The sequence below is a fragment of the Sitodiplosis mosellana genome, unplaced genomic scaffold (assembly GCF_009176505.1).
Source record: "Sitodiplosis mosellana isolate CC-2019 unplaced genomic scaffold, AAFC_SMos_1.0 Smas_scaffold_6226, whole genome shotgun sequence".
NCBI lineage: Eukaryota > Metazoa > Arthropoda > Insecta > Diptera > Cecidomyiidae > Sitodiplosis > Sitodiplosis mosellana.
Genome location: NW_022601467.1, coordinates 3,017,336 through 3,038,220, shown reverse-complemented (window position 1 = coordinate 3,038,220; position 20,885 = coordinate 3,017,336). Strand labels below are relative to the sequence as shown.

General features: G+C 38.1%; 6 protein-coding genes across 6 annotated transcripts; 3 read left to right on the top strand and 3 right to left on the bottom strand.

Moving 5' to 3' along the window:
* Positions 1-4: 4 nt before the first annotated feature.
* On the bottom strand, positions 5-10,087 carry LOC129579360 (calponin homology domain-containing protein DDB_G0272472-like; the record flags this gene model as incomplete). Its single annotated transcript, XM_055469397.1, has 5 exons — positions 9,498-10,087; positions 6,389-6,977; positions 5,748-6,256; positions 5,540-5,645; positions 5-4,327 (listed from the first exon to the last, which is right to left on the bottom strand). Coding segments are annotated over exons 2-5 (5,499 nt in total), but the record flags the coding sequence as incomplete, so codon positions are not given.
* A 199-nt stretch (positions 10,088-10,286) lies between these two features.
* LOC129578570 (biogenesis of lysosome-related organelles complex 1 subunit 2) lies at positions 10,287-11,481 on the top strand. The gene is made up of 2 exons (XM_055467337.1): positions 10,287-11,140; positions 11,229-11,481. The coding sequence occupies exons 1-2, from the start codon at positions 10,826-10,828 to the stop codon at positions 11,355-11,357; spliced, it is 444 nt and encodes a 147-aa protein (XP_055323312.1). The 5' UTR covers positions 10,287-10,825; the 3' UTR covers positions 11,358-11,481.
* On the bottom strand, positions 11,390-12,087 carry LOC129578571 (immediate early response 3-interacting protein 1). Its single transcript, XM_055467338.1, has 3 exons — positions 11,867-12,087; positions 11,668-11,766; positions 11,390-11,581 (listed from the first exon to the last, which is right to left on the bottom strand). The coding sequence occupies exons 1-3, from the start codon at positions 11,952-11,954 to the stop codon at positions 11,526-11,528; spliced, it is 243 nt and encodes an 80-aa protein (XP_055323313.1). The 5' UTR covers positions 11,955-12,087; the 3' UTR covers positions 11,390-11,525.
* Positions 12,088-12,149: 62 nt separating this feature from the next.
* On the top strand, positions 12,150-14,775 carry LOC129578568 (COP9 signalosome complex subunit 1b-like). Its single transcript, XM_055467335.1, has 5 exons — positions 12,150-12,411; positions 12,688-12,942; positions 13,030-13,450; positions 13,533-14,215; positions 14,318-14,775. Exons 1-5 carry the CDS (start codon positions 12,394-12,396, stop codon positions 14,423-14,425), a joined length of 1,485 nt encoding a protein of 494 aa, XP_055323310.1. The 5' UTR covers positions 12,150-12,393; the 3' UTR covers positions 14,426-14,775.
* A 109-nt stretch (positions 14,776-14,884) lies between these two features.
* Positions 14,885-15,888, bottom strand: LOC129578569 (uncharacterized). The gene is made up of 2 exons (XM_055467336.1): positions 15,512-15,888; positions 14,885-15,448 (listed from the first exon to the last, which is right to left on the bottom strand). The coding sequence occupies exons 1-2, from the start codon at positions 15,852-15,854 to the stop codon at positions 14,934-14,936; spliced, it is 858 nt and encodes a 285-aa protein (XP_055323311.1). The 5' UTR covers positions 15,855-15,888; the 3' UTR covers positions 14,885-14,933.
* Positions 15,889-16,220: 332 nt separating this feature from the next.
* On the top strand, positions 16,221-20,883 carry LOC129579359 (tyrosine-protein phosphatase non-receptor type 61F-like; the record flags this gene model as incomplete). The annotated part of the gene is made up of 4 exons (XM_055469396.1): positions 16,221-16,763; positions 19,706-20,515; positions 20,600-20,710; positions 20,779-20,883. Coding segments are annotated over exons 1-4 (1,098 nt in total), but the record flags the coding sequence as incomplete, so codon positions are not given.
* Positions 20,884-20,885: the final 2 nt, after the last annotated feature.

The window sequence follows — 20,885 nt, the reverse complement described above, 5'->3', positions numbered from 1 at the left end:
TTATTGGCTCAATTTTTTCGATTGTTTCGATTGCTTCAGGAGACTCGATCTCTTCAATTTGTTCATTTGATTCAAGTGGTTCGCTTGATACTACACGTTCGATCGATGGTTGCATTTGAATTTGCTCAATTGATTCGACGGTTGGTTCAATTTTCTTTTCGTCGACACGTTTGATGGCCTCAATTTGAATTGGTTCCATTTGAGTTGGCTCTGTTTGAATTGTTTCGGCTTGAATTGGTTCCGTTTGAATCGGCTCCGTTTGAGTTGGCTCCGTTTGAATTGTTTCGGCTTGAGTTGGTTCCGCTACTGTTTCAATTTGAATTGGCTCAACTGATTCTATCGGCTCCATTTCCTCGATCGGTTCGATCATTTCAACAGTCTTTGTTCCTTCGATCGTTGGTGAAGGCGATGCCGGCGAAATATCTCTCTGGACATTTGAAACGATGACCGAAAGTTCAGTTTCTTTTTCGTCAATCTTTGCTTCCACTTGAGCTTCGGGCTCAGCCACCGATTCAACTTTAGCGTCAGTCTTAACCTCCGCAACGTCCTTCTCATCGTGCATTTCGATCACGGAAATTTCATCATTTTCATTCTCATCATCGAAGTCAACACTGATCGTCGAATACTTTTCATCGGAATCGGACATTTGGTTTTCTTCGTCCTCATCTTCATTGAAAACAATTACGGCGATTTCTTGCGACTCATCGGTGGTCGATTTGTCTTTTGCCTCTCTGTCTTTGATTTTAACAATGACGGAGAATTCTTTGTCGGTCGTTCTCGAGCTACTTGAATGACGACTTTCCAAATCTTCCATCGATTCAACGGTTTGTTCGATTATTTCAACAGTGTCGTCCTCCGGTTTCGGCGCTTCAGCAATTTCTTCACTATGGTCCATTTTTTCTATTTCTCTGGCTACTTTTGGTACTTCCTGAGTCACAATCTCATGTGTTTGTTCAGTGCTTTCCACTTCAGCTACCGTTTCTTCCATTGCAATTGGTGCTATGAGCTCTTTTTCTGGCTTCATTGACTCATCGTCAAGAATTTCGACTGTTTTTACCTCATCCTTGATTTCACTATCGATGGCTTTTGATGTTTGTTCCGATGAATCCAAGTCGACCGAATCATCTCTCGACATGAAGTCTTCCGGTGAGTCAATCACTTCGATATCCATGTGCAATGGTTCTGTTTCATCTGTAGCCAAATCATTTGGTGGTGGTTTTTCACCGATTGGTTCAGATAGTGGCATATCGATACTCTTCGGTTCTTTGCTAATGGATGGAATTTGTTCAGCTTGAACCGCGCATTCTTTATCGACTTCGTCAATTGTTCTAGGCTCTTCATCGATTTTGCTTTCGCTCTTCTCTTCTGTTGTTCGTTCGACAATTTGATCCAATGGTTTTGTCGGTGTTTCATGTGTAACAGCCGTTGTTTCTCGTTTTTCCTCAAGGAGCGATAGCCGTTTGGAGCGACGCCGTGGAACCGGTGAGCGTTTATTTTCAATCGGCGATGCTGCTCGAATGGATTCGATTTTGGATTGCACTTGTTCGGATTCATTGGATGCATTAACAGTGGTGGTCGTTCTGGTAATAATGTCTTCAGTGGAAGATAATGCATTCGCTTTTTCTTTAATCTCATCAATTTCTTGAATCAATTTGTTTACTTCGAACCCCATGTGAGTCAGATCCTCTTTATCTTTGGGCACATTGCTCGTTTGTACCTCAACAACTGGTTCCGGTTGTTTGGTCGCACTTTCGGGTGTTTCGCTCGCAGATGCTTTACTGTCTGCTTCCACTGGAGAATCGATAGCAATATCGGCAGCTTTAGTTTCGTCTACCGTTGGAATCACTTCAACAATTGTCGCGGGTTCATCGTGTAGCTTTTCACTCGCATCCGCAAACAGAACCACTGTTGTTTCGTGCGATTGATCGGCTTCGGTCACATCATGCTTTGCCATGTATTTGTGATCGTCTTTAGCGGGCGATTCAATTGCGATTGGTTCACTACTACTTGATTTGATTTCTGTCGTAAGCGTTTGCTGTGGAACTTGATCAGTCTGTTCGGTTGTCGTTGGAGGCAATGGAATTTCAGTCAATTTCTCTGTAATACGCGTTTTATCTACCGAAGCGAGCAGTCTTTCTTCACAAATTGACGACGACCTCGTTACAAATGGTGCGATACGTTTACTAGGCTCATTGGTGTAGGGTTTATTTGCACTGCTTGAAATGGTTAATCGCCGTTCATGAATCGGTCGCATGCCATTGAATCGGCGCACCACCGTAAACGATGGCTTCGATTGATTGGTATCAACTTTTTTCGTTGGATCACAGTACAAACCGTCCAAGAAATTATCGTAATGGTCACGTGTCTCTTGACTTTCATTGGTAAAATCGATAAGTGAATTGGCTCTCGTTGATCGTTGAATAAGTCGATGAGCTACACGAATTTTAGATGCTAATTTCGTTGATGTAGACAACGGCGATGTGAGCGGTGATTTTGTAACGGTATTTTCATTCGTTGATGTCGATGGTTGTTGTTCGGCTTTATTTTCTTCTTTTTTCTCCGTCACTTCCATTGGTTCGGTGTCGTCGACTTTGTCAACCGATTTTGGTTCATTGTCAGCCGTTGATGGCTTATCGGTAGTGCTATCGGTGTGCGTGGAAATGGTCAATTTCTCCGTTTCGATGATAATTGTTTCGGTGGTCCTCGATGCACACTCTTCATCCACTATTTCGACCACATCCTCGCTCGTTTCCATCATTACTTTGCTGTCATCAACACTTTGTACATCGGACGCAACCTGTTGTACCTCAACATCGTCCACTTTCGACTCATCATTTTTCGTACGCACATCTGAAACAGAATCTGAAATAATGTCATCTGGTTGTGAAACTAAATCATCCGTTTTCGGCGCCTCTATCGATTGTTGTTGCTGCTGCTGCTGTTGTTGTTGTTTTCGTCGATAGTCTTGTTCAAAGTATGGCGACGCAGATCTAAATTTATATGTGTTATCGTTAGTAGGCGTTGCTGTGTTATTTTCAGTCGATGAAGACGACGACGTATCAAGCACAGAGCCGCGCTTGGAACGACGCCGCGGTAAAATTCGTCTTTCAACCGATGGTGAGGCCGTCAATCGAATGGATTCGATTTTGGATTGAAGCTGATCGGTGTCACTAGAATCAAGATGTGTATTTTTGACAAGAGGACTGGAAGATTGTGCCGGCGCACTTTCTTCGGATGAAGCGAAAGTAGGCGGGGATTCACATGTCGCGTAGTTACTTTTGATTGCGTCTAGTGGTGATTGTTTTGGATCACAGATAACGATACTATCACAAGCCTTGGCTTTAACATGAGTGCTAGAAGTGAGGTTGGTTTTGACATGTACTAATTGATTTGTACCAAGTGCAGTTGCAGAGGCGACCGCAGCAGTAGCAGCCGCACTGCTATGACGCGAAGACACATTTGAACATTGCGCTGCACTTGGTTCGGACTGGCCATCGTGGTCTTTTTTACTTGGCTTATCGAATTTATCATCGACAAAAACAGACATGGGAATTGGAGTGGATTGTTGCAATGATGCAAATTCAACATTTGATTGACTGATGATGGACGTTTCATTCTGATTGCCACTCTCTGTCATATCGACCGAACTGTCGGAATCGAGTGAAACGGTTTCGCCGCCGGAAATGGCAGTCGAATGTTGCTTTTTTCGATTGCTGGTGGAGGGTAGATTTGCATTGATTGCCGGCGATTCATCAATCACAACATCACTATCGGAAATGCTATCGCTTAGATGCTGACGGAAGCTACTACTACTTGACGCATGCTTTGAATCACTGAAATACGATGACGAAAACATTAGATTTTCTTTTGGTTCGGGCGATTTCAAGCGTGACCGATTACTTTGAGATTGAACCAGCGATGATGTGCTTGCCGAGAAATTGGCATTCTCATCGAAACTTTGTAAGCTATTATTGCGACCTGATTTTGGCTCATCGACAATGATAATGTCATCATCATCATCGATGTCATCATCATCATCGTCGTCGTCGTCTAGATTTGCTTTGTTGCTTGTGTCGCTTGTTGTGGTTGCTACTTTAAAACTATCCCTATTATCGTTATTAATATTAAAAGTACTAGAACTAAATGAACTTCGATTCAATGTTGAGCTACTGTTCGGTCCAGCTTCGTTCAGCTTGTGCCTGTGTTGCAGAAGTAGTTGCTGTTGTTGCTGTTGTTGCTGCTGATTCAGTTGCCTGATGTCGTTTAATGACTGTATCGAAGTTGGCCGTTTATTACCCGAATCATGAGTACTAGGCGTTGTTGTTTTCTGTGGCAACAAAATAAATCCTCTATTAGTTTCAAGTAAACCAAAACGAGTGGTTAATTACCATTTGAATTTTGTTACCGATCTTTTTTTCTTTCAATTCTTAATTCGATTTTTTTTTTTTTTTGGTTTGTGATTGCGGTAAATTCAAATTGCTTGTCTTTTACTTAATTAAAGTTATCAACATTTACGTTACGCTTAATTTAATTGTCAAACTTATATCTATTGATCAAAAATTCGGCTTGGGAAAAAAGTTACGTTTTCATTTTAATTTTACTCAAATCAAATCAAATCAAATCAAATCAAATCAAACTACGTTTTGGTTTCAATATTGGCAAATTTCAATGATTCTTCTTTAGATATTATGACATTTCTTTTGGTATTTTTTCTTTGTGTATCTTCATTGTGTAGACCGATGGCTCAAACTACTCAAACTTGACTAGGAAATCAAAATTAAACATGATTCCAAGCAACTTGTTTCCAGATGTTGTGATTTGAAATCAGTCACATGATACCATGAATGTTTTTTAAATTCCTACCAAGTGATGAGAGTGCAACATCAGCGAAAACGTGCAAAAATCGCTTTAGCACGCTTTCCTTTTCTTTTATCAACCGGCTATTATCACCCTAACTCTGCTCAAAAATTCACAAAAAACGTAATCTCAATCGGTTGATTCGAATTGGAGACAATGATAGATGAAGTAGAAAATAATCAAAATTTCCAAATCAATTATTCTCATTCTTCGGTGTATTTGTCATCAATTTGAATCATTCTCTTGAAATTGGTGTCCTAGGAATGTGTTCGAGCCGTTACGAGTTAAAGGAGTAGCTTCGGCGAAATTGATAGTAGTGCTCGATGATATGTTGATTGGGCGATGATGAGTTGATCGAAGTTTTTGTTTAGTGACATTGTTCACAAAGAGAAAAGTATACGCACAACGAAATGCATTTGTTTGAATAGGTATTTGTCAATACTGAGAGGAACTTTCGGTGCAGAATAATTTTCTCTTTGCGAATTAACACTCAAAATATTTGTTTTTTCTTTCAACAATATAGTTTATACTTTACAAACCTTGCCTTACATATTTTTATCGACTTTCACATAATCATTACAATGCTCTGCACTCGGGCAATGCAATAACCATGCGAAAATATGTAAGTATAGTACTTAACCGTAAGATTTTGGATACTGAAACTAAGCAAGTAAAAACTCACCCCGTTGGGTAAACCATTATCGGGAAATTGAAAGACAAAGCGGTCATATTCGCGAAAGAATCTGGGTATGGCATCGACCACGTCGATTTTCGTTTTGAACAATTTACTGTTATTGGTGGCGGAGAAAATGGAGAAATAAAAATTAATCATGTGATTTATGGAAAATGTAGGTAATGGACGAGTGAAATTTCAGATGTAAATGTCATACCAAATCGTCCATCTGAGTCGATAAGCATGATTGAATCGATCGTCGACACGATGCATAAAGTCAATGAAGTACTTGTCAAGCTTTTGTGGCATTCGTCCGAAATTCTCTCGCAGCGACGTTAGCGCTTTATATGTGTGCTTCTTTGTGTCTTCCTTTCGCGTACACATCTGCAGCCAATGTTTGTAGAATAATACTGCTAGGATAATTATCAAAATTTCCGGAAATGTTTGGTGCTGTTGCCGAAGGACCAGCTCATGAGTCTTATCGAATAGTGGATACAGTACGACATCCAGTTTGTAATCTTTTGGATCAGTTCGCAGTAGGATCATAATTACTTGAACGAAATTTGAGCCAACAAACGTATCGATTTGTTGCCAAATTTCCTGGCAGATTTCCAGCACTTGCTCTTTGCCCAGCAACTTGTTAGCGGCCGTTTTGCGCGCCCGAAAATTGATATATTTCCCAAGTATCCGGGTGACAATCAAATTGAATTTTGCATCGGCTCTTAGCTAAAAAGAAAAACCGAATTGAAATGGGCATTTTGGAGAGAGGGAGAGAGAGAGAGAGAGAGCGAATGAAAATGAACAACAGCGCATTTCACATGCGATTATGAGCTAAATAAAAAAGAAAAGTATACATACGTCAATGTGCTTTTTGTGCGCAATACGAATGAGACTCAGTTCGTCCAGCACACAGCTCCATACTTTTGTTTCGGTTGTGAATGATACGTTTCGCAGGCAGCTGTTTAAATGGTTTTCCACTTCGATAAGCAATTTGTACGAGAATTCCGTTGGTGGTTTTAGATTGGTGCCAAATTTGATCTCATGACAGATTTTTTGTATTGGGCTAATAAGTAGGTCCTCCTCTTCGTGATCGTCGGGCACATAAACGACATCTTCTTCCTCTTTGGAATCGGCGATTTGCAACTCTTGTAGCTTTTGTAATTCTTTATCTTTTGTTTGCTGTTGCACCGATGCCAATTGCTGTCGTACGGATTCCGGTACAACGTTAAAATGTTCGTACACATTGTAATGGTAGCCAATATGTTTGGATTGTTGTTGTTGCTGTTGCTGCTGTTGGTTTTGTTGTTGTTTGGTTTTGGCTGTTTTCGAGGGGCCATCCTCGCGTTCGTCGTCATCGCTAATGTAAACCACTTCGGAATCCATGGTACTGTTTCTAACGACGTCTTCACACTGTGCCATAACACCACAACAAGCGTTGTCATTAAGTCTTGGGTGGAAGAAGCACGCCCGCGAAACAGAGTCAGCGACACAGAGATAGAGATGGGAAAAAGAAAGGATAAAAACAACAAATTAATTTTCTATTGAAACATACACAAATGAAAATTAAATGAACCGTTTTTATGCATGCATGACCGAATGGACACATGTGTTTTTTTTTTCTGCTGCTACTACTATTTGCCAATGTATAAAGCAGCAAACAAACACAAGCACATAAAAACTCGATGTATTTTTATGATTTTTTTATCTCTCTCAATATACCAAGCAATCAGACGTCACGAATGCATACGTGCAAAAGTACCATGCAACGAACGGTGCATGTAAATAGTATCTGCACACGCATACACACACACACACCGAGCAGAAAATACGTTTATGTGCCTGGTCAAACTATGAAGGAAAAAAAAACACCGAAATTGTGTATTTTCTCTCGACGGAACTGTATTAGGAGCGACGCCATCTACTCTATATCAAATCTGTGTGTTGTTGTTTTTTTCATCTTATTGTGGAGCACAAGCGCAATTACCGAACCAACACACAGTCTATTTACATTAATAATGAAAGAGGAGAGCTCGGCTCAAGAGAGCCACCGTCGCACACATGCATGCGAGCATTGACAGAAACATGTACATACATGACTATACTTTGCAACGATATGTTACTACTACTACGCACACTACACACAACCGAACCAACACTGAACTGTTCACTGTGCTGAAGGCAAACCGATTCGCTCACTTTTTCTATTACGGCAGCGCTTTAATAGTATTTTATTCCGAATGCATTATGTACACCTTCTGTCAAATGTATGGACGAAAAAAATAACGTACGATGAAATGCACTAATTTTCCACTTTCTTTATACTATTTGATATTTTATTATTATTATTATTATTATTATTATTATTATTTGGAGTATCAGCTGCGTCTTTGTAGACAAAGTTGTTGCTATTCCATTTTTCACTACTACTACTACTACTTCTTCTTTAAGTTGGATATTGTTTTCAAACTAAAGCAAGTGATTAGGAAGGGTTGCTATAGTCATGGAAAAAAAATGTTTTAGTCTATGCTGCATTTCCAGTTCTCTGCGAATAAAATTTTGCAAATTGCATCGAATCATCACACGAAAAATATGTACATCATTTTATACCTATTGCACCGAATACACACGCATGCACGTACACTTATAGGGAAAAATTGATTTTTTTTTTGATTGCTCTCGGTTCGAACTGTGTTGCGTTTTTTTTTTCGGCTCTGCCAAAGTTTCTTATGTTTGAATGGGTCCGTTTGATTCCAAGCGAGAAAAGAATAACTATACGGTTTTGATAGACAGAACCTTAATTCTATTTATTTCGAGAATGTTCATTTAATTGGAGAGCAATTAACTTGTCTTTGATTGTTATTTTATTTTTCCACATGAAAACGGCGCATTGTGAATTTTACATATTATTTTCTCACAAGAATAGAATATTGTTGAATCGAAGATTTTGCAAGACATCGAAGAATGTGGATTGTTACATTTGAAAGTGTACATGGTTTGGTGTGTATGTGTGTTTTATTTTCTGTCGAGATCAGTCTCAAACATAGCGGTCGCGAGAAAATTTCCCATTTTATTTCGTTTCAATTAACATTAATGCGACACACAGTCGTCCACACAAATACACATATACACACGCACACACACCGTAACATACACAGCTGAACATGGCTCTGTGAAACACTATTCTACTGAAAAGCCACTAGATTTTCACGTTTTCTGGAGATGACGATATATAGATGAGATTTTTTTTTCGGCCCAGCCGCGCGACCTTTTTTGGCGATGGTCATTGTGTTCTGTGATTCAAGTGACGAAAGAGAGCGATTGAAAGGCGAATTGGAAATGCGATTTGTTTAGAAATGCAGTCTTCTTAGAAGCGATCTGTCGGTACGGTAAATATGGAAAAATATGGCGGATGCTCGCACTGCGAACACTCACAATGTATGTGTGTACGTTCATATTTTTTATTTTTGTTATATTTTTATGTGTGTTCTTACGTTAGATTTGTGTGTTTCTTTCTTTCTGATCTGGTACTAGACTCTCTACAAACATTATAGCACAAACATCATCATCATTATCATCATCGATGATGATGAAAAAACTTACTATAAACTTCATTAGGTGAATGCGAAAGCGAGAAAATGGCAATTGCGAACAAAATGTGGTAGAAAGAAGATAAAAAAAGGTTTTAAATAAAAGAAAGAAGCGAAAAAAATAACACACACATATATATATGCGCTCTCCGTATTGTGAACCCAGAGCTCTCAAACTCAAACAACACACAATGTGTATAGAGTATATGCATATCGATGGGATATATATATTACCAAATACATATACATATTCAGGTCAACCCAACCTTTCAGACAATTTTACTTATCATGTTTAGTTTCGGAAAATATACCAATTCCACACACAAATGATTTACACATGTTTAATTAATGGCAATTTAAAGGTTTTTTTTGCTACTTACGATATTTTTAATCGACATTATTACAACAAATAATTCCGAAATTTGATGACTCGACTTGGCCTTTTCCACTGCTAGCCAAATACTTGAAACATTATTGTTCGACGACTGTGTTATTTTTTTTTCTTCTTTTTCTCTCACTTAGTATGGGCAGAGTCTACGAACAAACGAACGACGATGATAATGAATCTGAATATATGTAGACTGTAGAGAGAAACACACACACTGCGCTTTGACTGAGAAATTAAAAGCAAAGAAATTCTCAACCTTCTTTTTCTTCTCTCTCTCTCTCTCCCTTTTTTTTATATATATATATATATAATTTTTTTTGTTTCACTAATATGTCCACTTTACGAATATTGAACAGCACAATTTACACAATATTTAGATAAATTTCATTTCCAGCACATTTTATTTCATTGAAACTAGCGATTTCGTTGACAATTTTCGATTGAAAATTGGTTTTTAGCCTAATTGAAAATTCACTCGCGTTTTTCGTGCCTTTAACACATACAAGAAATTCCATTTATGAACGGATTATACAGAGGTTATACCGTGCTCTCTGCGCAGCCCCACTAAATCATTCGAAAAACATTCGAAACAAAATGGCTGCGTAGACAGAATGCGGTTGAAATGTGCTGGTATTGCCGAACGTGATTTCACATCGGATACGTACACATTCCTTCGAACTGTACCGTTTCAATTGGCACACAAATTCCACTGGCTTTTATTTTCAATTGAGAATTTATTTGAAAGAAAAAATGTTTTGGTTTGAAAATTTGTTCAAAAACCAACCATTCGTTTGCGGGTGTATTTAAAATAAATTATATTGAAATGTTGTGCTCACTACCTTATGGTCACTACCACTCAGTATGAACAAACAAAGAAAACAAAACTATCTCCATTTGCTCATGTTAGTTATATCGACAAATTGCGTTTCATACCTTTTTCAAAAAAAAAACACTTTTCCGAATTTCTACTTCATTTTTGGCGAAAAAAAAATCATTTCGATTCGATTTCCATTAAAAAACGCGATATGTAAGTGCATTTCGAATCGGTTTGTTTTGACCTGCATCACGTTCAATCGGTTCGAACTAGCTAGAGCTGGCTCTCTCTGGTGCCGAATGCTCAAATCAATCGATGTGTTCATTGGTATTTTTATAGGAGTTATGTCAGGTCTGTTTGAAATTGAAAGAACATAAACAATAAGAAGAAGAAGAAGAGAAAGAGAAAAAAACAACAGCAGCCTATAACTTGGAACTGTTTGTTTTTCATCCAAATAGATTGTTAATAATTTGTCTAAGCATTAGAGTATATAAAATCAAGTACAAATGGATGAATCACAAAATCGTTCCAATAATAATTTGGGTGTGACGGACTCACCGCGCCACGGACCAACCCTATCAACGAGCACATCCAGCTTCGAAGCGCTCGAATCATATGATTCCGAACTGAGTCGATTGGCAACCAAAGCATTTGAGAAAACATACACCTATGTAACCCATGACATGAACTCATCGTTGGACGACTATAAACTGTTGGAGCAAATGAATCGGGCTTGCATTTCCAAATATTCAGACATGCAACAGATTAGCGAAAATTTAGCCACGTCTTCTATTCAGCTGAAGGAAAAATTTGATAATCTGGTACATGCCACTTTATTTGATGAAATGAAATGTAACCATGCAATTGATGGATCAACTAATTTTTCTCTTTTGATCTGCTTTGTTCCAGGTGCCGTACTTAGAGCAAATCGATGATATTGAAAAAACGGTGAACAAGCTCGAGGAATGTGCCTACCAATTGGATGCATATAGTCAAAAACTAGAACAAAAATTCAATAATATCACAAAAAAGAAATAGATTTTGGTTTTCTATATAAAAAAAAAATAACGTTGTTCAATGAACCGCTTCCGTTTTATTTATGTTGATAACTAATTAGACGAAGAAAAAAGGAAATACAAATTTAACATTTAAGGAAATTCAATTGAGTTGGTTTTAATTTGGTACGTCCATAGACAGCTAACACTACTATCCCAGTATTAGTTTTATCACAATCGCCAGGATGTTGAGGACAATAAGTGGAACTGAAAAATGAGAAACATGAAATGTTGATTAAGAATCGATCTATTTATCAATGATAAAAATTGTTGTGCCAAAAATTTCTACTTACTTTTTGCAACAGTGCGAATGCTTCGAACGATATTGAGGATTTGAGCCTTTGCCGTGGGTTCGCCAAAGCTTTGAGCCATACTATTTGCTCCCCAGCCAACTGAAACGAAAAATCAAAAAGAAACACCTAAATTTCTTCCCATTACAACCACCGGTAGCTATGAATGTTAAATTCAGTTATTTCGTGCAAATTAAATTACCTTTCGCTAGAAATCGTTCTTCATGCAGAATGCAAATGGCATTCAGGCACAGCATCGACGCTTCAATTAATGACCACAAAGTAAACATTTTAATTTAATTTAATTTTTCTGACAATTTAACAATCAAATTTGATATATTTTGCTCTTGACTTGAATGTACAACAATTTTTTGGTTACATGGCCAATTCTCTGTCGTTGACATTTGCCAAATATTGTTGTTCGAAAATTGTTTTGGTTTGTTCGAAAATCATCGTCAGAGCCACCATAGTTCGAAATTCGAAAGTGTGTGTTTTTTTTTGTTTGCATCGTATTCCCACTATTCTGCCTGTTTGAATAGTGAGTGTGTAGTTGCAACTTGATAGCGGCGCTGCGGTGTTTTGAAGTTTTGTGTGGTGGATTGGTTGTTCGTTTGTACTCTAACGTCAAGTAAATGTCAAAAGCTGAATACGGAATCTTTGTTCATCGCACCGAAAATCTTCCCATTTTTATCATTTATACTCGCATAATATAATTTACACACGTAAACGATGCCTTTGCAAAACTTGGTGAGTTATGAAAAATCGATTATTTCGCCGACATTTTTTCTCTCGACACTTCGATCGAACATTGAGATTGTTTCGTTTTTTTTTGTTGAGTGAATTGATTGTGATGAAAACGAAACTTAAGAAAATGCATCATCATGAAAGAAGGAAAAAAAACAAGCACCAACAAACAAATGTATTTAAGGATACACAGCCGACAAAACAAATCGAAGACGTTTTTTAACGTCTTAATGACTTGCAATACCAACCATTTTATCATAATTTTTCTTCGATCAATAGAATCCGATCGAACCGATGCAGGTGGATGCGCCGGCTGAAGATAATGAAAACAACGAAGAAGAGACATATTCCATTGAAAATCCGTCGATTGATTTGGATTTCTATGCAAATTCGTACACGGGTCTTGCGAAATTGCATCGATTGATATTCATCGCCGATCACTGTCCATCGCTACGCCTGGAAGCACTGAAAATGGCTATAAACTATGTCATGTCTACATATAATGTAACACTCTACCAGCATTTGCATCGAAAGGTATTTGATACTCAATCTTTGGTTATCAGTCTTTTCTTCTTCATTTGAACGATCAATAAGAACGGTATTGTTGTTGGACTCAATTAGGTTGCACAAACAAATGGTGGCCAATTGCCGGACGTTGCGGCTGCTGCCGTTGCAGCTGGTGGTAGTATGCAGTCAACTTCACAGGACATACCGGCATTTGATCCGTCGTGGATTGAAGCGCGGGCCAAAAAAGGTGCACACAAACTAGAAAAATTGGACAATGATTTGAAGAATTACCGAATGAACTCGATCAAAGAGAGCATTCGCCGTGGTCATGACGATTTAGGTGATCACTATTTGAATTGTGGTGATTTATCAAATGCACTCAAATGTTACTCTCGCGCCCGTGACTATTGCACCAGCGGCAAACATGTGGTCAACATGTGCCTGAATGTAATCAAAGTGTCGATTTACTTGCAAAATTGGTCGCACGTTCAGAGCTACGTGTCAAAAGCTGAAAGTACACCGGACTTTTCAGAAGGTAATATTTCGATTGCGGTACAAAATTCAAACGATTTTCAACATTTTTTTTCTTTCTTGTTTTTGTACATTTTTCAATTTAGATGCGAATCTGTCTATTGTGACCCGTCTCAAATGCGCCGCTGGCTTAGCATATTTGGCCAAGAAGAATTACAAAAATGCGGCCAAATCATTTTTACAGGCTAACTTCGATCACTGCGATTTTCCCGAAATTATTTCGCCAAACAATGTGGCGATGTACGGTGGTTTGTGTGCCCTAGCCACATACGATCGCCAAGAGGTGCAAAAGAACGTGATATCAAGCAGTTCATTCAAATTGTTCTTGGAATTGGAGCCACAATTGCGCGACATTATCTTCAAGTTTTACGAATCGAAGTATGCATCGTGCCTAAAACTACTTGACGAAATCAAGGACAATCTCATGCTGGATATGTATTTGGCACCGCACATCTCCGGATTGTACACACAAATTCGCAATCGTGCGCTCATCCAATACTTTAGCCCATATTTGTCGGCTGACATGGTTAAAATGGCATCGGCCTTCAATCGTAGCGTGCCCGAATTGGAAAACGAAGTTATGCAATTGATTCTGGAGGGGCAAATTCAAGCTCGCATCGATTCGCACAACAAAATCTTACACGCCAAAGACACAGATCAACGCAGTTGCACCTTCGAAAAGGCCATATCGGTGGCTAAGAAATACCGTCGACGCACCAAAATGTTGATTCTTCGCGCTGCCGTGCTAAAAAATCAAATTCATGTCAAGGTAATAAAACAACGTTTGCTTGGCTACCATTTGAAAATCGTGTACGGATTGAACTCTTTGTTTCGAAATGTTTCAAATTTTTTCTTCTTTCAAATTTTTCAGAATCAACCACGTGAAAATGTCGGAGGCGGACAGAACAGCGGCAACAATCATACTACCGAATTGTGCGCAGCAACGGGTTCCGGATCACAAAATCAATTCCGCAATTAGAAACAAAAACATTGCGTCACTAATTTGCAGATGGGCAATCCAATCCGTTGCCAATCCATCAAAAATGAAACGATGAGGAAAAAAAAATTTAGCCGATAAACCAATTTACAATGTCATTTGACACAGAAATCCAATCTAATGTGAAACATTGATTTGATTATTTAAAAAAAAAAAACAAAATAATTTCTGTAACAAAAACCAATTAAATTGCCACGAAGCATTTCAAATAAAATAAAAACAAAAAACAGAAAGAAATCATAACAATAATGAAAAATAAACGAAAATGTCAGTACAGAATAATAAAAAAAACAAATGAATCTAAAAGCTATGAAAGCTGGAGAAAGGATTAATTATGAGAATTTATTGAGAGAAAAAAAATGTCTAAATGCACTGCACGAAAGAAGCACACCTACATGCTATATGCCTGTTATTGTGACATTCGAAACGTGAAACAGCAAATTTATGGCGTTAAAAATTTGGTAAATTTTATTTTTGTTTCTCTTCTAATTCATTTATTTTTTACATCGTCCAACGCATGTCGATCATCATCAAAATTAACATTACTTCCACTAGAGCTACTATTACTAAAACTATTTTCGGATGGCGCTTGGCCAAACAAGAATGAATGCTTGTTAAACATATCCAATATCGGATGATCCGGTTTATTTGATTCGGTATCATAATTGGGTCCGACACTCCACAGCATTTCCAAATCATATTGTTTGCGTACTTTTGCCGAGAATATGTGTAACGCAATATTTCCCAAATCCATTGCAAGCCATTCGTCACTGTTTTTGCCTTCGATTTTTGGTATTTTATCGCCTTTGCCCCTCTTGACTTTAAACATTTTCCGTACAAATTCGGCTATTGCTTTCATGTGTCGGTGACTGCGCGCCGTTATGACCACCATATAATCAACGTATTTTAATTCTTTTGGTACGGTGCATACAAATATATTCTCAGCATTATCACGTCTTAATACAGTTATCAGGTCTTCAATATCAAATACGCCGGTCTTTCCACCTAAAAAATAAACATGATTAATGCTATGACGATTGATTCATTGTAAATACGTTGAACACTCACGTTCTATATTCAGTCCTGCAAAAGGATTGGGTGCAGCATCTTCGATCTCTTCAATTTCCAATTCACCCGCGAGCATTTTGTCACGTTCTTCTTCGACATCTAAAATGACTGCCGCCTTTTGCTCGTCGAACAGTTCGTATCTGGAAGCAATGTTCGGCGCGACTTTTGATGCATCCTCATCCTTTGGATTTGAATCATCGTCTTTTGACCGGCAACAGACACCATTATGGAAACAGGTGCTCACAATTTGCTCTGGTCCGAATGACCATTTAGCCGGATAACTGGTTAATATTGTTCGGTATTGCGCCGATAGTCGTCGGCCGAATTTCACAATTTTCAGCATTGTGTGTATGCCGTAATCGTTTTTTCAAAACAATCAAAACAAAACCGAAACCACATTTTTAGGTTATTTTTCCGTTTGAAGTTTTATTATCATCAGTTTCGTATCACATGTTATTGCTTGTCAACGACTAATCGTCCAAAAGTCAAAGGTTCGTTTTGTAGGGAATTTCGCAGAAATGATTGACGAATCATTATGATTCAAATATCACACCATCCAAGAATATAATATTTCCGCAGAAATCCATGAGTAACTCATTCAATTGAATAATTTAATCAACATAGAAAGGCAAAATCATTAATCAATTATCGTATTTTCTACACTGGGTGAACATACTCACATCAGACACTGAACAGTTGAACACACCCTACATTCATTATTCACATTTCAGTGTGTTGAATCATTGACAGTAGTATAGTATATGCATTTGCCTTTGTATCGGTGCCAACCGAGCTGTATTCCAATAATCTCGATATACGGAAAAGCGTCGGACAAAGTATAAGTTCTCTGTGGAAGAAAAAACGACGTCGGGTTAAGCGAGAAAAAAAGGCGACAAATATCGAAATTGAAACTATGCAAATTTGATCATAGACAACCGTGTGTGAAAATTGACTAATGAATAGAATTGAAAAAACGAAAATAGTTCCCGGATTTTATTTTAAATACAAATTTGATTCAATATTTATCGTAGGAACTTAAAACATACAAAAAAAAAAGTTCAATTGTATACTCACACAGAGATACATACGATAAATAAGTGCATAAGACCGAAGTGTAAAACAACATTACAGAAAAAGAGCAAAATACAGAACAAAAAACACAGCAACACAAAAAACAAAAATGGGTGCGAGTAGAATTGAGAAAGAATACACCGAAATAAATTCGAAAAATGGTTGGCAGACTGAATTTCAGGTGAATTTGGATTTACTAGATAAACTCAAAAAAAGACAGAAAAAAAACACGTAAATTTTTCATAGAACGTTTCAAAGAAGCGCACAGCGGCACAACGAGCAGGAGAGACAGAGAGAGAGAGAGAGAAAGAAATTTCAATTGAAATCCAATTTATTTTTCTTGCGTGGACCATTTTGACTCGGACAACGCATCGTAGAAATACAGCACCATATCCCCATATTGGGTCGGGATAGTCAATTGCAAAACGGTTCTATTATTAATGTTAGCGAGCAAATATTGTGTTGGTTGAATGCAAATGCAAAAAAGGCCGATGGGGATTGATTTAAAAAGAATCAATGGGTTTCCATTGAATTGTTTGAGTGCAACATTGTTCTGAATTCTTTGTAATTGCTTCCAGTACTTGGTTTAATCCATAAGTTATGGATCGGTTTAGTTCACCTTCGTATTACTTCCCGTGAAATGTGCCAGCCAGATATAGTTTGCATCGGTGCTTTGACTTTGATTCTTTTTTTGTATGCTACACACATCGTGCATTTATCAAATCCCGATTCCGATTCAGTAATTACACATAGCCAATCAAATGAGTGTGTGATGCATTTGTATGAAGTCCAAGCTACAAGAGAGAGAGAGAGAGAGAGAGAGAGAGAAGAATAAAAAAACAGAGCCTACACTCGCACTCACTCAGCCGAAAATATGTGAAAACTGGAACAACTTTATTTATTTTTCGCAGCAAATTCAATGATTGTTCTGTTCTTTTCGCACATATCCGAGCGAACAACGACCATAGTAGTAGCAGCAGCAGCAGCGGTGGTGGTGGCGTTGCCACCAACAATAGCAACAGCAAAGAAAACATAAAAATGCGTTAATGTGTGGTTATCGTTTTTCGCAGAATTCCAATTCTTGCCTTCGAGCCATACTTTTTTTTTACTTTTTCTTCTTACGCGCACAAGCAATTCCACCTGTACGTATGATATCCACCGCTGAACATGCATTTTATTACAAACGACAACAGAGAGAAGAGGAGAGAGAGAAAAAAACGAACAAATTAAACGAGAAATAACCAATTATTGTTTTCAATTCCTTTGATTAGTTTCTTTGAATAATGTTTTGTCGTGTCTGGTGACGCAATATATATTATCATGATTTTTTTGTTATTGATCTCGCTGTTGCTCTGTTTCACTCGTTCTTCACCGCTTGCAAAGATCAAATACAATTCCATTAATTTTTCTGGAGCTTAGAAAAATGAAACGAAAGAGAAGTAAAGGCAAAACTTATGTATGTATACACAGAGAATGTGTGTGTTGGTGTGACAGGGAGAGAGAGAGAGAGAGAGATAGAGACGAAGAATGAACGACAGACTCAGAACGTACAAATCGTGTGTACGTTTTTATATATATATGTATATTATTCGGATGATGTGGGTTTTATGTGTACATCGGTAATTGTGCTGCTTGGCTGCCGAAGATTGTATTGCAATTCTTTAAATCAAATGCGTACTCCAATCCGATGCTATGTAAACTACTACTGTATTTACAGATGGAGATATTATAAAATGCCATTGAATCAATGACTTGGAACCAATTATTCCATCGTTGACGACGAGCGAGCGAGCGAAAGAGAAAGAGATCCAACGCAATGTGAAATTCAATTGAAGTGTCATGACATATTCATACATATGGCCAGTGTATTGTGTCACAAACACAACGCGGTGAACGGCTCTTTTTTTTTCTTTTCTACTTCGACTACTTCTTTTTCCTTTTTATATTTCTGCGGAAAATGTGTATGTGTGTGTATAGTGAAACGATATGATGGAGTCATATCGATATGGTGGTGAGGCAATTCGCTTGATTTTATTTTACATACGTGTATGTAGATTTGAATAAAATGCTATTTCTCACGAAACTAGCCGACAATAACGACGACGACGACGATAATGATGACGACTCAATACATACAGGACACGATATTTACACGGCATGACGCTCCGGAACATGAGCAATCCTGTAGTTTGTCGAATTGTATACATTATTTCGTTTTTCCAAAGAATGTGAAGAACGAACGAAAATTGCACCCATATGCGATGGGCTTTGCTTTATACATACATCTCGCACATGTGAGTCGTCGCTTGGTCAATGTTTGTTCATTTCTCAGTTTTTTTTTCCTCTACGTCCTCTTTTTCTTCTTCTTCTTTGCGTTCCCTTTTATTTCGTCGTATTCTCCGGATTTGGATGCGTGTGTGTTTGGCTGACTGGCTAGCTTGTATTCGTTGTACACATTGTGTGAACACTGAACATGCATGCTCGTTTTTGTTGTTGTTCTTGTGAAGAGACTTTTTTTCCGATTAGTACACATTTTACTTTTTTCTTTTTATTTCGTCGAATTCCCAGTATTGAAAAATCAGAGAGAACAGTTATATCACCATGTCGAAGCGATATAGAGTGAGTAAGACGTAACAAGAACTCAAGAGCTCAATACATGGCAAAGGAAAGAAGAAGAAGAAGAAAAAAAAATTGAAGAAAAAAGCAACACAACAATGCGATTCAACACAAGGTTATACCCGTACCAAGAAGTACCTTCCTTTCTTGGGATCATACTATCGATAGAACGCTCTTCTGATCATGTGCTTTCTTCGGTGCGCTTCTCCTAGCATAGATAACACGAGAGAGGAACAAAAACTTATGAAAGAAGCCAAAACATAGACGTACACACGCATAAAACATAGGGAAAATATCTGAAGGTTATATATATATATATATGTGTGTGTGTGTGTGTTTGTTGATGATGGCGGAAAATAAGTCTCAACCAATTGACTGTTGACGAAGACCGTCTCTATGTTTACGCTTCTTTCCAAACAAACAAAAAATTTGCTTGACCAAAAATACTGTCAACTGAATTTGTTTGTCTTTCGCTTCTGAACCATATGTTTATTCTTTTTTTTTCAGTCTATCAAGGAAAAATCCGAGCAACAAGCGTCCGAGAAAAAGTTCACGTTGAATGAGTGCAACAAACCGAACAATCGGCGATTAAATCGATATCAAGATGTGAGCCCATATGATCATTCCCGCATCATATTGCGCCGTGGCAATATCGACTATATCAATGCCAATCTAGTGACGATGGAAAAAGCCAATCGAAAGTATATACTAACACAGGGCCCATTACCAAATACGGTTGACCATTTTTGGCTCATGGTTTGGGAACAGAATTGTGCTGCCATTCTCATGCTGAACAAAGTGATTGAAAAGCGACAAGTGAAATGCCATCAGTATTGGCCAGACCGGATCGGACCGGAGCACACAATGGCATTAAACAATGTTGGCCTAACGGTAGAATATTTAAAATGCGAAAACTATACAAACTTTTCGAAGCGAACATTTCGTCTGACCGACACGGAATCATCGAAATCACGCGAAGTAATCCAGTTCCACTATACCACCTGGCCAGATTTCTACGTTCCTAGCTCTCCGGTGGCCTTTTTGCAATTTTTGAAAAAGGTACGAGACTCAGGCGCATTGAATTCCGACGTTGGACCAGCGGTTGTACACTGTAGCGCCGGCATCGGACGATCCGGAACGTTTTGTTTAGTCGATAGTTGCTTAGTGCTGGTGGAAAAAGAGGGGGAAAACAAGATAAGTGTTCTTGATTTGTTGCTTGAACTACGACAATCGCGAATGGGCTTAATACAAACAGCGGACCAATTATATTTTTCATATCAAGCAATCATTGAGGGAATCAAGCATTTCAACGATCCGGTGAGTTTTTCTCGTTATGTTTTTCTGGTCTTTTTGAACGCATCTTGCGTTAAGCCTAAACCTAATTGTATTCATTTTCAACAGACCTTCGGGGACTATGACGAAGTTCCAAAAATTGACAACGAAGACAATAGTACTGAAACGGATCCGCCTAGACCACCGCCACGGCTAGCATCAATATTACAGTCACAACATGTAATGAACCAATCGAATTCTACTCAAATTCACATATGGACTAATAAATATCTTCTTTCGTTCAATAGAAACCACTGCCAACTGTACCAACAAATGATAACGACCATGTATCGGTTAATAATAATAATTCGGAGAATGGTGATGGAACGCGATCTGAACGCCCGTTGCCACCATT